The sequence below is a fragment of the Sceloporus occidentalis genome, unplaced genomic scaffold, assembly GCF_023333645.1.
Source record: "Sceloporus occidentalis isolate IW3139 unplaced genomic scaffold, rSceOcc1.0.p SCAF_4, whole genome shotgun sequence".
NCBI classification, from domain to species: Eukaryota; Metazoa; Chordata; class Lepidosauria; order Squamata; family Phrynosomatidae; genus Sceloporus; species Sceloporus occidentalis.
Window position 1 is genome coordinate 68,142,181 of NW_028316984.1, and position 17,973 is coordinate 68,160,153.

The window sequence follows — 17,973 nt, forward strand, 5'->3', positions numbered from 1 at the left end:
TAAACCTATCTGAGAAGACTGTAAAGTATAGATTTATGTCTCTGAACAACATTTATTTCTTTAAACTATTTTTACCCTATTCTTCGGACAACGCTGGCTTTTCAGCTTATTAACAGAGATGAGCACCTCCCCCTACAGTCAGTTATGACAGGACATTTGTGTCAAGGGAAAATCTTTACCTTTTACCTAGGGCTACGGGGGGGGGGGGTCCCACTTGGCCTAAATTGGCCCCTAGAACTGCTGCTGATCAGAAAAAGAAAGTCCTTGACAATAGATTTAACATTAAAGATACACTACACAAAAGGAAAACAGAATGGTGAAGAAAAAAAGGTGGAGAGCAATCATTTGCACCCATGGATCAACAGTGACCAGCTGGAGAGGAAACAATTCAGGGAAAGGAGGAGGCAGTTGGCCTTTCAGCTGAGCAGATGGAATGGTCTTGCTTCCCATCTTTCATTTTCCTTTAGCTTGATGGAACTGCCCCCATTTGAAAAAGTTTTGTTTTGGACTATGACTCCCAGAATTGACCAAACTGACTGGGGGATTCTGGGAATTGCCGTCTGAAACAGTAACATGTATTTTGCTAAACCTCTCCTATTCCTGGGTCAAAAAAACAGAAGTAGATTTTAATAATGCACTAACAATTCAGAAACTAATCCAGTTCTTATTCTGGTTGCAGGGTTGTTGTTGCCATCATCATTACAGTTTTTAAAAAGAAATAGTGGCATGGTTTCTATCATATAAATGTCCACATGCTGAATCCAGTGATGCTAACTTGTTTCACACACACATACACACACCAGTCAAATACTGTTTTTCAGACAAATTAATGGCCAGCTTGTTAAGTGCTTGACAACCACCTAGCTTACACAGTCTTCAGTAGCTAAGAAACAGATTTAAAGAGCTTCTGATGCTCCTAGATTTTTCTTGGGCTTTGTCTGCAACTGTTGTTTCAGAATCATTGGCTAAATAATTTGTCCCTATTTAATATGTCTACAAAAGTCTATCTAGAGGTTCATCAGGTTGTGTTGAAAATTTAGCGCTACATGAAGAGTCACATGAATCCATAGTGGACATCTGTGATTTCATGCATCATTTGTTAAGACAGCTGAGGTGCTACATTGATGGGCAAGGGAGAATGGATCCATTCCTACTCTGAGCCGACTATTTGCACTTTTAAGTATCCTGATTCTAAGGGAACCTGCCTCCTCTTTTTTAACAGCTCTTCCCCCACAGATTGTTCAGTTCCCAGAGGACCAAAAAGTGCGGGCTGGTGAATCCGTGGAGCTGTTGTGCAAAGTAGCAGGAACTCCACCCTTAACATGTACCTGGATGAAATTTCGGAAGCAGGTAATACAATTCTTACTATTCTTTTGATCTCAACTTCTTTGACAGAGGATTGCATCTGGAAAAAATACTCACTATAACTAAGGCCCGAGACAGACGGGTGGGAAGCAGTATGCCAGCGTCAATTCTAGGGTTCGGGGGCGCGCACCAACTGCATGCTCCCAAACCCTAGTCTGTACGGACGCCACCATTATGGCGGCCTCCCATCCCCACGGGGGCCACCATGATGACACGAGCACGGCACCATGTCCGTACGTCGGGATGCTGTACTTGCATCATTGACACGCTACTGTATGCTAATGGTGCACTGATAGCAGAGCATGCGCACGCCAAAAATATCCTACTTTTAATGGGCTCTTTTTGCTGCGGAGGGAGCCTGCATGGTTTGGCTGTTGCATGCTCCCTCTGGAGCAAAATCGGGCAGCTCCAGCCCGCCTTTTTGGGGCGGTCTGTTGATCCCCTAACTCAGCAGGAGCACACATTGTAAACGCCTCAGAGGTAGAAACTTTTATACTTGCTTTTAAATTATTATAATTCAGATTTACATTGAAAGTGACATGTAAACATTCTTATTGTTTTGATTAATGATAATAATAAAAATAATAATAAATTATGTTACACAGAGAAATAAATCCATGTTTTAGTGAGCTTTTCCCACCTCCATAAAAGCTCGCATAGATGCTTAGTGGGATGAGACTTTTCATCCCACTATTGGCTGGTATAGAGGCAGCAAATGTCTTCAAGTCTTTGATTACTGCTATTGCTCAGCTTTTCTCATGATAGAAGCCATAAAACCAGGAAAACTCTTAGACTGTTGGTCTTCTACTTTAAGGATCAAAGAGAGAAAGAGGTAGATGCTTTACTTGGAGGTTGTTTATTAGCCAAACTATTTTTGCCTGTGTGCATACATAGATTGTTTCAATTTTTTTATATTTTCCACGTTTCTATTTTTCTTGCCAAATCTAGTATTTTCAGTGTATAGCCTTAATTACTTCTGCTTCTGCATCCTTTAGTAACAGTTCTAAATTGAGAAAAACTTGATGTTAACAGGTAGCTGGTTAGGAGACAGGAGGATGGAGAGGAGTATGTTTTTTTTTTTTAAAGATCAGTGTTAACCCAAGAGATGAGAAAGCTTTGGCCATTGAATAGAGTGATGATTACATTGCATGTGCAGTATATGAACATCTGTAATACCTTTATTTAACTAAACAGATATCAAATCCAAATCTTATACCATTGAAAATGTGTATTGGACTGATGAAAAAAGTTTTAAAGTTTGGAGATTTTGTGTCTGGAAATCAGGAAAATGGCACATGGGAAGAGAATTAGAAAGAGATGTTGTTATATGTGGTGTATTGTTCACCTTCCACAATTGAGACCCTTATGGTCTTCATAAGCAGATCCTTAGGAGACCTTTGTGGTCCCTTCTATATTTTTAAAATACAGTGGGGCCTCATTATCTTTGGGCTTGCCATCCATGGATTTAAGCATCCTTAGCAAGCCTCATTGTCTCCAATGGTGGTGTATGCCATTAGGGACAACAGGACTTGAGGTCCTACATTTTTGTATCCGGGGAGGGGGGGGTCAGAACAGATCCCCCTGTGGATACCAAGGTCCAACTGTATTCATTATAATGCAATACTTAGGTCACCTTCTCTGTACTGACTTTGCTACTTCAGAACACTTTTTGTTCAACAACGCTTATTGCCCAGTCATTTTGCAGATTTTCTTCCTTCAGGATAGATTTTGCATTTTTGTTGATAATTTTATTTGATGCTCTTTTAGCTTTATAATGTTTTAAGATTGAAATGTTTAAATGTGAACCTATTGTGGAAATGGAGAATAAAAATATTTTTGATAAAGTAAGAGATCTAAGTATGAAAGCAAGAGAAGGGTGCAGGCTCCTAGGAAGCAACAAAGCAATATGTTGTCTGATTATTTGCTTGTCTTTTGTTGAGTCTTAATCTCTTATTGAGTCCTAATATCTATATCATGTCTTGTAGTTTAGAGTCCCCAATAGTGCTGTCTATTGTGGTAAACTCACAGTTTTGTATACTATCGTCAACATCCTTCCTAAGGTTTTCCAGGATCTGGTGATTTTAGCACACATTAATACAGTACATTCACTAGACCATCTCACCATACTATACATTCACCATACAGTACATTCACTAGACCATCTCACCAGGAGCCAAAAGTCTACTGATCATGAGTTCACCAAACAAAAGAGTATTATTTAGCTTAGTTGTTCTCAACCTTTGGTCATCTAGATGACTTGGACTTCAACTACCGGACGTCTTAATGTTCATGCCCAATGGTAAGGAATTCTAATTTGGGTGGCATCATTTCTATGTAGCAGTCTTTGAATGGTGCATAATGCAGATGTTTAGGTTTCTTGTGTTTCACATCTGGAGTTCATAGATGTGTAATTAAGGTATGCTGAGAGGACATGACAAAAACAGAGATAGAAAAATGCCTAAAGAAAATTAAAATGTGCAGCTGCTTTCCCTCCCAAGATATTGTACAGTAATTTTGTTATTAGGCTTGCTGGATCTGCTACAAGAGGCTAGCGTTCATGGTCTTATGCCAAAATAGACTTTGCAACATAGACCGCCATGGTTCTTTTCCCCTTATTGTCTCAAGATGTATGGCAGGACAAGCCAAACTAAATAGACTTCATTTTTAATGAAATTTCTGTGGGTGAGCTGGACCAACTCTTATCTAACAGGAAATGGCTATGGAGTGCAGGGGAGGAGGGAAGTTACTGCTCTTACTGTTTTCCCATTTAGGACACACTGTGCTTTTTAATGAACAATAAAATTGAGTATCTTCCTTTACTGAGCAAATGTATTCTTGATATTGTGTGTAGTAGTTCTCATCTTGATTCTGCATAGAAGTGTTTTAAAGTGTGTTTGCAGATTTTCACAACAAAACTGGATTGTGTTCCTCTGAGAATAAATATATTTATTCTGAGAATGCTCAGAACAGCTGTAAACTGACTATCTCCTCCACAAAGCAGGAACTCTGTGGATGTTATACTCTCATCCTAGTCCATTTTTCTCCTAGTCCAGTTTCATTTACTCCATTTGGTTTGGAAAGCTGAAGCATTTGCTGTGTTTTTTTAAAAATCAAAAGAGGAGTGTACAAAAGAGGAGTAATCTATTTTGGTGTGTGTGTGTGTGTGTACATATGTCCATGATTTACTTAAGTATTAGAGTCACTTTTACAGACTGTTGATACACTGGTTGGACTGTGGCTCTTTACCTATATGCTGATGTTTAAGAACTTGTGTTGCTCATGCTTTTTTTTTTTTTTTTTTTGTGCGAAGCACTGCTATAACTGTGACAAGTGTGATTTCTGCTAAAAGGTGAAGCAACACTCAGTGGTGTAAAAAATGTACTTTTTTCACTGGTGCTTTTCCTGTTGTATCAATGGAGTAGAATTCAAGACCTGAGGCTAATAGTCTCAACAGTGAGAACCCAAAGGCTACTTCCAGTTCTGCCAAAATGGCAGGTGAATACTAACTATATTTTCATGTAATATGTCAACAAGACTTAAATGTTCACAACACAAATAGCTACATTACCTGCAACATTTTTAAACATGTTTTATGCAGCTGAGGCTTGGTTTCTTTAAGCCCAGTTGATAGCGACTCATGCTTGTAAGGGAAGCCTCAGTCTCTGCTCTACATACTGTTTCCCATGATGGATAAAAATGAACAAAAATTAAATTGGTGCTACTGCAGGATTCCTGTCTTGTTTTGCCCCAGCATGAGGAATAAGAGAATGGAGGCAAGGGGCATCGAAAGATAAGAGCAAATAGAGATGTGATGTTAGGATTGATGAGTCCAACCAAATCCACCAAATGAATCAATGGTAACTTGGTAAGTTCACACATATGATAATTCCGCAGATACAGTGGGACATGTTCTAAGTGAGGCTAACAATAGGATTCAGGTCATATATCGTTTTCTTTTTATACATTTCTGCTTAATTCACTTAGTTTAATTTATTAAATACCTGTCTAAATCTACTTATTTAATTTGGCAGATCCAAGAAAGTGAACACATCAAAATTGAGAATGCTGAGAACAGCAGTAAGCTAACTATCTCCTCCACAAAGCAGGAACACTGTGGATGTTACACTTTAGTTGTAGAAAACAAGCAGGGCAACAGACAAGCCCAGGTTAACCTCACTGTTGTTGGTAAGTATAGTAGATTATGACTTTATGTTTGCCTTCTGTGTTTTTGTAACCAATTTAAATTCTGGTTCAGAGTACAGGAGCTTTAGGTTACATAATAATATTCCATAAAGGATGTTAGAGAGTCACCGTGGTATAGTGGTTTGAATGTTGGACTATGACTATGGAGACCAGGGTTTGATTCCTGGATTGGCCATTAAATCCATTGGGTGACCTTGGACAAGTCACATGCTCTCAGCCTCAGGGGAAAGAAATGGCAAATCTCTTCTGATCAAATCTTGCCAAGAAAACCACATAAATTGGAAATAACTTAAAGGCACGCAACTACAAGAATGGACTTTACAAGAAGGCAAACATCCCAGAGAACAAGTGTTAGCAAACTTTGATTTATAGAAAATAAAAATCTTACAGATTTGTCAGAAATTCCATCTTCAGTATCTTGTACAAGTCTTTCCCAACATGCTTGTGCTAGCTTGTGGACTCTGAAAGCAAAATCAGGAGGTCACATAAGCTTTTAGTATGGAATATAATATGAATATGAAAAAGGTGTGTATGTGGCAGTTGACTTTATACTTTAAAGTTATCATCCTTCTGATCTTTAACAGCAGTGGATCATAGTTTGGAAATCAAGTGGACTATTTGTTTCAGTGAATTTTGGTGCATTGTGCAATATAAAATGAAAAAGGTATTTCACTCTTGTCAAAACTTCACTAATTAGTGCTTACATAGCTGTATGAGTACACAAGTAGATCATGATGAACCATGTTGCCCCCTTTTTCCTACTTGAGCCATGAATGGTTTCTCTCACACCCCTTTTAGCAACTTCTGTTCCAAGCAGACAGCTGGAGAAGCAAGCAAGCTAGATCTAGATGTCCCAATAACCCAGGGATAGGTAAAGTGTCTGTGGGCCACAAGCAGTCCCCTGGCACTCCCTCAAAGCATTTGAGCACCAATAGTTATTTTCAGGTGGGGAGGGTTTTTTTTTAATACCCAACAGAGTAACACCTTCTCCCATAAATCAAACTGTTCAAAGGAGTGACTGGAAGTGATATGATACAATGTCTGGTGCACTGCCTAAAGTGTGTGTCTGAAAATTGGCCCATGCATAGAGATTGGGGAATGAGGAAGTAAAAATTGGCCCCCCACATAGGTTCTAATCCAGGCAATACTTCATGTTTAGAACCAAAGTTCATAAACCTTCAGCAAAGCATGGGTGTAGATTTTGGTTTCTGACTGGTTAATATACCATGGCTTGTTAGCAAAGATGAATTTATATGTCAAAATAAGCCAGGTTTCACAAACCACACCATGGTGTGATGTAGCTACATTACAGTTGTTTTTTTTTTAAAGGGGGATAATTTTTAACTTTGGTGTCACTTTGGAGAAACAGTACACTTCCTTCAGCACTTTCTATGAGTACTTGTGTTGTGGATTGGGTAATATGCATATTTATTTAATTAACCAGTTATATCAACTTGATTGGTAATGATTGCACATCCCTTAATTTTAACGTGAAAAAATTCCATTAGAACTATGGGCTGGTGTCATGGAAATTTATATTGTTGTGGGAAAGTGAGAACAATTGGCGTGCAAGAGAAGCCCAAGCCTTGATTTAGAATTAATAGACCATTTGACTATTATATAAGAAGTAATAATAACCATTAAATCGGTACATGAGATCCCTCTTATTAGGGAATTCCTGCTTTAAGAGGGTTTCTCTAGAGGATATTTCCAACTCTCTTATGTTGCTGCTCTCCAGTAGCCTTAGAGGATTATCTGATTCATCATGTAGCAAACAAATATAAATGACTCTCACAGGATAATAAATATGGAGAGTACTTATGGTCTTGACACACAGCAGGGTAAACAGGAAACACAGTTTATTTCTGCATTTCTTTATCTTTGCCAAAAGTACCAGCATTGTATCAGACTGTGCACAGCACCCAGTGGCAAACTGAGGATCTGCTATTTGTTCAGAGGACCTTTAAAAAGGGTCCATCACTGCAATAGTCCTGTCCTTCTGAAATTATCTCAGAGCACCAAGGATACCTACCAGGTTAAGGGGCTCTACCACCTGAAAGCCCCCATCACTTCTATGGAAAGCCTTTGGGCCTAATCTTATTGCTTCTTATACTGTATATGCACATAGTTTTAACTGTTTAGCCCTTTCTACTGTATTAAACCAGTGAGATCAATTTCATTAGCTTTATTCCTATTTAAAGTATTATGTTGTTTTTATCTATAATTCTTTTAAAGTACCTACTTATATTATTTTAACTGTGTGTGTTGTGTTGTTTGCCTTCAAATCGTTACTGACTTATGGTGACCCGAAGGCAAACCGATGACATGATTTTCTTGGCAAGTTTCTTCAGAGGGAGTTTGCCATTGCCATCATCTGAGGCTGAGAGACTGTGACTTGCCCAAGGTCACCCAGTGGGTTTTCATGCCCGAGTGGGGATTCAACCCTGCTGTACAGAGTCATAGTCCAACACTCAGACCACTACACCATGCTAGCTCTTAATTATATGCTACCCTGAAATTTCAAACTAGAGGGTAAGATAGAAATGTTTTCATCAATGAATAAAACAAATAAGTATGAGACACTTTGATTGTCTGCTGCTCCACAGCCACCACTTTTTTGTCTCCAAATGGAATGAGTTTTCTGCAGAGATTTTGGAGTCAGGAACCATCTACCTACACTTGTAGACATGGGGGCAGGTCGTTACAGATGTCAAAAATTCTCCCAGAGTGCACACATTTGATGTTTGCGTGGGCTGTTGCTAAGAGTTTTATAGTATTGGAAAACCTGTCAAAAATCTTGCAAGTGCAGAATCCTTTGCAAGCTGCAAGTTCATGTTTATAGTAATCATTTGGGGAAAGTGTGCCCTCCTTTTTAACAAATAAAAACACAGAGGCAAACAATTTAAGATCGAAAATTGCATATATAGTTCTGTGATAGAAGAGTATATGCCTATGGGAATTAAGTGGCTAATCTATAAATGGCATAGTCATTGTGAGCAGTTTTGCCATTTGGTACATCTTTGATATGAAAAGTGAGCTATCAAAAAAATAAAAAATTCATTCAGAAGGAAAAAGCAAACTTCTTAGGCCTAGCCCTTTGTATTTGCAACAGGGATAGGAAAATTAGAATATTTAATCTTAGATAGGAAATGATCTTTTGAAGAGAAAAGTAGAAAAACTTGAGTGACTGAAATTAACCAGAATAGAGAGAAAAGGAGAGTTGTGTGTCATAAAGAACTGGATTTGGAAGTGAGATGTGTAGTTGGCAATTTGGGGAAAGAGGAAAAGAACTGTGAGGAAGTACATCTGTTACTGCTGAAAGAATATTTCCATTGGAAAAAAAAGTATGTTTGCATTTGTAAGGTTCACTTCCATCCATTTAGAAGGTCTAAGGAAAAGAAAAGTTTTGCAGGTTACTGAAGCTCGGTCACAATAGGAAAATCAGGGTTTTTTTTTCCTCCTAAGGTGAGGACTTTGGAAGGGGATCCTATAATTGTATGATTGCCTCCTTGTTAATGTTTTTATTTGGTTTATTTTGCCACCATGCCATATTTTAATGGTCATAATGAAGACAGCAAATAGAAAAGTCCAATTCCCACTTGCTAGTGTGTATCTTTAAAAAAAACAGGCTCTTGAGTGACTATAGGAAGCATCACTTTCATTATTACTTGGCTTAATGATAATAGAATCATAGAGTTGGAAGAGGCCATGCAGGAACTCTCAATCAAAGCATCCCCAACAGATGGCCATCCAGCCTCTGCTTAAAGACCAAGGAAGGAAATTCCACTACACTCAGAGGGAGTGTGTTCCACTGTCGAACAGCCCTTCCTGTCAGGAAGTTTCTCCTAATGTTGAGGTGGAATCTCTTTTCCTGTAGCTTGCATCAGAAAAGAGATTCCACCTCAACATTAGGAGAAACTTCCTGACAGGAAGGGCTGTTCGACAGGTCCTAGTCTCTGGAGCAGCAGAAAACAAGCTTCCTCCCTCCGCAATATGACTTCCCTTCAGATATTTAAAAAGGCTATCATGTCACCTCTTAACCTTCTCTTCCCCAGGCTAAACATACCCAGCTCCTTAAGTCGTTCCTCATAGGGCATGGTTTCCAGACCCTTCACCATTTTAGTCACCCTCCTTTGGACACACTCCAGTTTCTCAATGCCCTTTTTGAATTGTGGTGCCCAAATCTGGACACAATATTCCAGGTGGGACCTGACCAAAGCAGAATAGAGTGGCACTATTACTTCCCTTGATCTAGACACTACACTTTTATTGATGCAACCTAAAATCGCATTGGCCTTTTTAGCTGCCATGATGGTATGAACAAATCAGAGTAAGAGCAATGCTTTCTGGTCTCACTGTGGAATCTGATAGATAAAAAAAGAAAATATGCAATCAGTGGCCAAGATCATGATGTCTGCTTGATGTGGCTAAGTAATATCAACATGAGGTCAAAAGTCATTAATGAGGAAGAACACAGATGCTAGCAGCGGTTGCAGCTTTTGTCTGCGCCTACTGGAAATGGCAAGACACCATGCCCACCTCTCCTTTCTCCCAGTGAGTTAACTGAGTGCAAATTACTTCCATATTTTGAACTCACTTTGCACCAATTGAAATAAATTGAGGAAGAAGTGGGGGATTGCAGGAGGAGAGAGAAAGTGGAAAATTTTTTAAAGCAGCTGAAATAGTGGGATGACAGTGTGTTGATCACTCTTTCTCCCAGGAGATAACTGGCTAGAATGGTGAAGAGCTTGGATTAATTTGCCATGGATTCATTCTCATCTCTGTACTCTACTAGATGAAAGCACTTTAATCTAGAGCTTGGGGTCTTAGAATTTTAGAAGAGTGAATGTAATGACATGCTGAATCCATCCATAACTGAGCAAAGGTAGGATGGTGGTCTAGGTCCCAGGGCATCATTCTAACCTTGGTCAGTGATGGATGGGTTCAGCATGCCATTATATTCACTCTCCTAAAAAGTAACTGCCTTAACCACTTCCTAATTTGGAGGCTGAAACAGTGCCAGTAATTTGATCTTTGTCCTTTGGAAGAAATTAACATTTTCCATGTCTTTCCTTTGACTTCCTTTCAAAAGCCTATATATAGTCCATTTAAACAAAGCAATAGATATGATTGCACAACATCAGCATTAACCAAAATTGTCTGCAGACTAGATGTGGTTTGTAGTTACTGGACCTAGAAGAGCTAAATGGTCACCAAAGTGGTCACACTACATTCCTTAATTGTTATCCAATAATCTACTCCTTTCAGTGTAAGCGGCGGTTTCCAAGCCTCAGAACTCCACAACTGACATAGATAGGTCAAGGCATATTCTGGTTCTTAATAACTTTTACCCATAAAGTCCTGCCATCCCATCTTCACTCTCACAAGGACACATTCACATGCCTGCATAGAACCCAGAAGATTATAACTGTATGCATTCTTGAAAACTTGGGCTTCTCTTTTCAAAGATCAACTTTTTAACTTATGGTTGTGCTGAAAAATTCATCAGCACTTTCTTTTAATGGCTGTGGGAAAGCGGAGTTTGAAAAGGAAAAGAAGAGGGACAGGGTCAAAACATTGCATTGTAACACAAAGAAGTGACACACAGAAGCTCTTGTGGAGAGTAAAATGTAGAATTAAAGTTCACTGTGGTCTGAACATTGTGGAAAGATGCTCTTTTATTAGGGGAAAGCTCAGTTCACTGTAGAATTTGATAGCTGTGTAAAGAGACATCCTAAGAGAGAGAGGAGATTTACATGTTTCCCCTTCTCCAAGTCCATGTTTATACTAAAGATAGTATTCATTAGCATCTGTATGGTATAATGCCTTTAAATTACAGCCCTTTCCTCCCTTGGAAATATAAGCTCCACAGTGTATGTGTTTTCCCAGTAAAAGCAGAATGGTTTACAGTGACCTCTAAGCCCTGTGAGTGGTAACACAGAGTTCAGTTATGGCCTTTTATGGTTTCATTTTTCTCCCACAGATGAATCTCAAGTGCAGCCTTTGCCAGCAATGTCGGCATGGACATCATCCAACAGGCTTTAGCAGTATATTAAATACCTTCTCTGGCTAAACAGACTAGCCCATGGAAAGGAATTAATTGTTGCTTTACATCTGCTCTTCATCTGGCAGGCAAATATTACAATAGCTAATAATAGTGTGGAATGGTAATACAGTATGATGAGTCAACTAAAAAGTAGGCAAGGTATTGAAAGGAAACTACCTTGAGAAAGCAGCTTCCTTTCTGAAGCAACTGTTTGGTCCTGACAGAGAATCCCTGAATGGTTGGCCCTTGTGAGCAGCCATGGCAAGGAGTGCTTTCAGGTTGTAAGCTAAAGCAGCTGCAGCTAATACAAGAGTGGGCAAGGGACAACTTTGGGGCCACATGTTGCCCTATGGCTATTGTTGCAGTCTCTGGTCTGGTCTCTTTTTTTCTGCCCTGCCCCAAAAGAGGGTGAGTTGCCTTGTCTGGATATCTCCAGTAATGATTATTCACATTTTAAAACACCAAAGACCTCTCCTGCACTGTTTCCATTTAAAAAAAAAATATGAGTAGGTTTCCAAAACCAGACTTCAACATTCATTATTTGGCAGTTTGTGTTCCTACCCCACTCAGTCCTAGGGTGCATTTATACTATAAAAATAATGTAGTTTGACACAGGGTGACCAGATTTCATAACTGCAAAGGAAGACAAGGCACCGTAAAATGTAGGACATTCAAGGAAAATATAGGCAATCACAAAATAAAAGCTAAAAGCATTCATGTAAATGTAAATTCATGCTTCTTAGTTATGCTCAGAATGGAGGGCATTCCTCCTGGACAGAAGGTTGGGATGTAGGACATGTCCTGGAAAAGGAGGATATCTAGTCAACCACATTAATTGCCATGGTATCATCCTTCAGAATTATAGGATTTGTAGTTTTGTGAGGCACCAGCACACTTCGGCAGGTTTTTCGGGCTATTAGGCTGTGTTCCAGAAGAGTTTATTCCTGACGTTTCACCAGCAGCTGTGGCTGGCATCTTCAGACAATGCTGGCATGGAAGAGAGTGGGGTATATATGCTGTTGGTTGAGAGGAAGCAATTTACATGTTGATCTATGTATTGTTCTGTTGTTGAATGGAAAATCACCCAGGGTGAGGGGGGTTCCCAGCAGACAGTGGATCATTAATTAAATAGACACCCTGAGGTCTTGACATTTAACAGCAGAACAATACACAGATTAACATGTAAATCACTACCTCTCAACTAACAGTATATATACAGTGCACCCGCATTATACGCGGCTTTGAGCGTACGTACTAAAGCTGCGGGGAGCGCGCAGGGCGCAAGGGGCAGTGCGTCCCATCCAGATGAATGGGGCGCATGCACCACTGCGTGCACGAGCCCGATTCAAATGGGGCTCGAGCATAGGCAGAGTTCCCCTTATGTGGGGGGTCTGGAACGGATCCCCGTGTAAGGCAAGTGTCCACTGTACTTCACTCTCTTCCATGTCAGCATTCTCTGAAGATGCCAGCCACAGCAGCTGGTGAAACATCAGAAATAAATTATTCCAGAACACGGCCTCATAGCCTGAAAAGCCCACAAAAAAACTATAGAACGTGACTTGCTCAAGATCACCCACTTTCCATGGCTGAGCAGATTCCAACCCTGGTCTCCTAGAGTCCCAGTCCAATACTTAAAACACTACACCACACTGGCTCTCTTGCAAAAAGTTATAGGAATGGCAAATATTATCGCTCCACTGCATAAAGAATGAAGTTATGCTTCCCCAAGTTGCAGTCATCATGTAATGTAGCTATACCTTCTTAATTGGACAAAGGAGTGAATTACAACTTAACTATTTTCATCCATGGGCTGTAGCGAATGCACATGGGAAATCCTACTGGCCACGTTACTGATATCCAAAATTATTAAACGTATTGGCCAGAATTTTGTTGATGTCTTATACATGGATGAATACCTCTGTGGAAATGGTTGGAGATTTTTCTTCAATTTAGAACATCTGCATTAAGTTCAGGATTGTAGGTGCAGAATTGTGCAGGTAGTGCCATTGTGAATGTACATTTCATTGCACATTCAGAGGTGAAACTTTGCCATCTAACACAATAGTTGTGAAGTACAATCCCTGGGTAATTCTCCATGTGAATGTTTATGCCAACAAACACCAGGATAGGATGTTGGCCATCATATATTAGCCATGCTGGTTGAACGATTCTGGGAGGTGTAGTCCCTCCAAAATATTTTTTCTGAACTTGGAACTTATCCCCTCCCATATTCATGTGGAACCCCTATAAAAAGCAATGTCATTCATCTGAGCCAAGTTAAACATATGTGCAGAGGATTTCCACTTCCATAATGTATGCAGGTTATCTGTTGTTTTGAAAATGCTCTCCCAAACACAGCTTCCCCAGAGCAAACAAACCTGGTGCATCCAAAAGAAAGCTTTGAGTCCTGGTCTTCCCCTGTAATACATGCAATGAGATTTCAGCATAAAGATGTTTCCAAGTGTGTAGCTATCCATGTGCATGTTTGTTAAGGTGGTAGGGACCCATATAGGCAAAACCCTCTTTCATCTCCATCTATCTGGTAATGGAGGGCAGTTCATGAGAGCTGCCAGAAATCAATACAGATTTCTATAAAAAGAAACCTAAGCCTGAACATTATCTCTTCCGCATTTGTATAGTTTTGCATGCTGCTGATGCTTTGTACCCTGTATTAAAAAGTGGTAACATTAAAATAGGACAGTAAGAGGCTTCTTAAAATAAACTACGTATTTCAGAAGTTGACTTTGGAACTTGGTACTACAAATCTAATCAGTTTGGAAAAAGAAAACATCTATGTTCTTCCATTTCAAGTGAGAGACCCTTTGTTTGCTTGAGTTTTCAAACACAATACAAATTAGTCATGATAACAGCAACCATAATTAATCAGTTTACTTGCTGTGTTTCCAACTGCAATAATTTTTCTCTGGGCTTCAGAATGTTCTGAAATGTAAACACATGGGTACATACAGGGACAAACAGTACTTTTAGGTTAGCTGCCATTTACCTTCCTCCCCACTTTATTCTCACAACAATCTTGTGTTACATAAACCTGAAAAAGGTGGCACAAAGTCACCCAGTGATTTCCATGGCTCAGTGGGGACAGTAAAACCTGGATCTCCCAAGGACCAATCATACATTCTGACCTCTACCCCACCTTGGCCATAGTTTAAGAAGATATTAGTCCTTCATTTTGTTCACTCACAACAGCTAGTATTCTGTGGCATGCTGCATCAGAAACTTGTATTCTGCCATTACTCCTCACTCCCATGGTCCATGGCTTCTGTCTCTGATTTTTAAAGTTTTATGTGCCTTTGGCCATTCAGTTGTTAATGAACTTCTACTCCCATCATGCATCATTATTGGACAGGCTAGAACTAGAATTCAACAGTCTCTGAAGGAAATAGCAGAGCTAAAACCTAATTTACACACACAGCAATAACTATAGTATTTACATTTCTGTACCAGTTTATACTGATGTAAGCAGTCTCTAAAGGGTTTACAGTGTGTAAGCTAATTGCCCCCAACAAGCTGGGTTCTCATTTTACAGACTTATGAGAGGATGAAAGGCTGAGTCAATCTTGGAGCCCCTCAGGATCAAACTTACAACAATGTGGTTGTAGAACTGGCATTTAATTACTGTGCCAGCTGGGCTCCTGGTAGAAATATTGCTATCCTGGTCTATAGAGATTGTATGACTAGGCTGCTACTTAGTGAAGATACTTGAGATTTTAGTGTTAAGCTGTATCAGAATATACACTTATCTTCCACTAACAAGGAGACATCTTTCGGAGAGTCAGGTGATCGTGGAACTGATTTGGTTATGTTTTTTAAGAGCCGAGATGATGCATTCCTCCTTTTCATGTTTACTGTTCACATACCAGTCCTTAGAGAACCAATACGTTTCAGTCTTGGATATTTTAAAAATAGTTCTGTCATTACTTCCTAATTTGTCAACTACTAGAGTGTCCCGTTTATATCTCCCTTGACCATAGCTCCCTCTTTTACTGTTGCTCATTATTTTATATTACTCTTTCAACTGTATCAAAATGATCATCCCTTCAGAGCAGTCCTAAATAGTTTATTTTGCTAATTGATTCAATAACAAGAAACAGATTATGACCTTTTTTATTAAATTAATACTGAGTGGATTATACTAACACAATACCCATATTTTCATGTTACATATTTTATATGTACTGTATATCTAATATTTGTTCAATTTAGAACAAATATTCTTATACCATTTTTGTTTCTTGGGAAAACTTTTTTTTTAAAAAAAAATTACCAGTGAGATGTTCCAGAGAGGTTCTTTTCAATTTAGTCAATCTGCTTGCGAGACTATGAGTAGGAAGTTGTGATCTTGAAATTGCTTGAAAGATCTCTGCTCTGTTGGCCTGACTTCCTCTCAAGAATGTTGATGATGGTTTTTATTTTCAGCTTTATTATCATGTTTGATCTGGGCTCCAAGGAATTTGAATTTTTATTTTGAATTGTACTGAATTTATAATCAGTAAGTGATAAGAAAGGAATACATTTCTAAAAATCCAAATCAAATGGCATAGTAATTGCTTAGCTATTGAAGCCTTAATATATAATTTGGTACAGGAAAAATTCTGCCTAAGCATTAATGACTTTAACAAGGGATGGATGGGAGGTGTCACATACAGTTAGAACACTGGGGCAGAGATGTTGCCAGTTTCCACTGGATTGATGAGCATGTTTTCTTCATACTCTAAAGAAAAAAAGAATATAACTACCTTCATAAACAGATTGAATGTTTGTCTCCATTGGTTGAGAACTAGCATATGGCCACCAACCCACAGGGAATTAAATGTACGGAGTTTATGGTTGATGAGACAGTAGATGGAAAATCTCCGAGGATAAAGCTGTGTCTCTCAGAGGCAGTTGTCATCTTGATACCACTGCAGAAAACCACTCTATAGTCTTACATGCAAAAAAGTAAAGGTGTAGGCTATACGTGGATGTATAAGATGCCTACTCAATTCTGAATGTAGATCTGACCATGAAACATTCTGCCTAAGCAAATCTGTTTACTTGTTCAGACTTGAAGATATCAAAACTGTATGAGATTTTAATAATCTGCAGTTGTTTCCTCAAATAAATTCCCCACTTTTTAATATATGCCAGAAATCCCAAGGTCTTTGCATCATATACTGTGATATAGGTCAAGCTTGACTGCTATCAGAGAGTGAAAAGCCCACTTAACTTTGCCTAGTGGAAGTCACATTTTTGCTGTTGTGAAAGACTCGACTTGTCACAGGATAGTGAAAGATGATACAGCTTGCAATAGTACAGTAATAAAATACTAGTGTAGCTGTTGCTGGGTTATCTCTGGTTTTTGTAGCCTGAAAAAAGTAGTGTTGAGTGGCAAGTATATTGAATTCAAGGTAAAAATAAGAGAAGAATAAAAGATGACAGCTTTGAGTTCTTTTCCTATATAGGGCCAACATGTTTATTGCAGCAAACAGTCATGAATGGATATAAAGTTTTAAATCAGGGGTGGAGAAACTGTGGCAAAGAGGCCATGTATGGCTCAACACCTTTTTGGTAACCCAGGACTCCCCAAAAGTACATGGATCTCCCAATTAAAAAATATATATTCAGGTGATGTTTGCCTCCTGTGTGTGTGTGTGTGTGTGCCCAGAAGTATGGTGGTTTGCTTTGTTTCACCCCCCACAAAACACATACACACATGCACAATTTACAAAAATCAGAATATTAGTTGAAAATGGGCCAGTACAGAATCTGGAAGGGATGTGATGTCACTTCCAGGATGCTGACAATGCAGCAGTGCAATCCGTTAGAGAGGCATGAAGGTAAAAATTGTCTGTCTGTCCCCCAGTATAGTTGCATGGACTGCTGTTGTTGTGATAAACTGCCCAAAACTTCCCAGGGACTGCTTCTAACTTAACCAGAGCATTCCTGACAAGAGAGAAATGCAACGATAGATTTATTAACACCTTCTCCTATGTTGTTTCATAACTACAGATAAACCTGATCCTCCAGCAGGAACACCTTGTGCATCAGACATCAGGAGTTCTTCTCTCACTCTCTCATGGTATGGCTCCTCTTACGATGGTGGAAGCGCAGTGCAGTCCTATACTGTGGAAATCTGGAACACAGTGGACAAGAAATGGACAGATCTCACTACCTGTCGGAGTACTTCCTACAATGTTCAGGACCTACTGGCAGACAGGGAGTACAAATTCCGGGTCCGAGCTGCTAATGTGTATGGAATAAGTGAGCCGAGTCATGAATCTGAACTAGTAAAAGTAGGAGAGAAGCAAGAAGGTAAGAGATCATAATTCTGTTTGTCAATCATTTGGCCTCCACCTTCA

At 39.3% G+C, this 17,973-nt stretch overlaps 1 protein-coding gene across 5 annotated transcripts in view; it reads left to right on the forward strand.

Annotated features, from left to right (window-relative positions):
• Nucleotides 1-17,973, forward strand: part of MYLK (myosin light chain kinase) — a 206,922-nt gene that overhangs the window by 155,768 nt on the left and 33,181 nt on the right. For all 5 annotated transcript variants that reach the window (XM_089520242.1, XM_089520243.1, XM_089520246.1 and 2 more), the window contains 3 exons: nucleotides 1,223-1,350; nucleotides 5,397-5,550; nucleotides 17,624-17,926. In XM_089520242.1, the coding sequence (XP_089376368.1) occupies nucleotides 1,223-1,350; nucleotides 5,397-5,550; nucleotides 17,624-17,926 (585 nt within the window). The remainder of the gene's footprint in view (nucleotides 1-1,222; nucleotides 1,351-5,396; nucleotides 5,551-17,623; nucleotides 17,927-17,973) is intronic.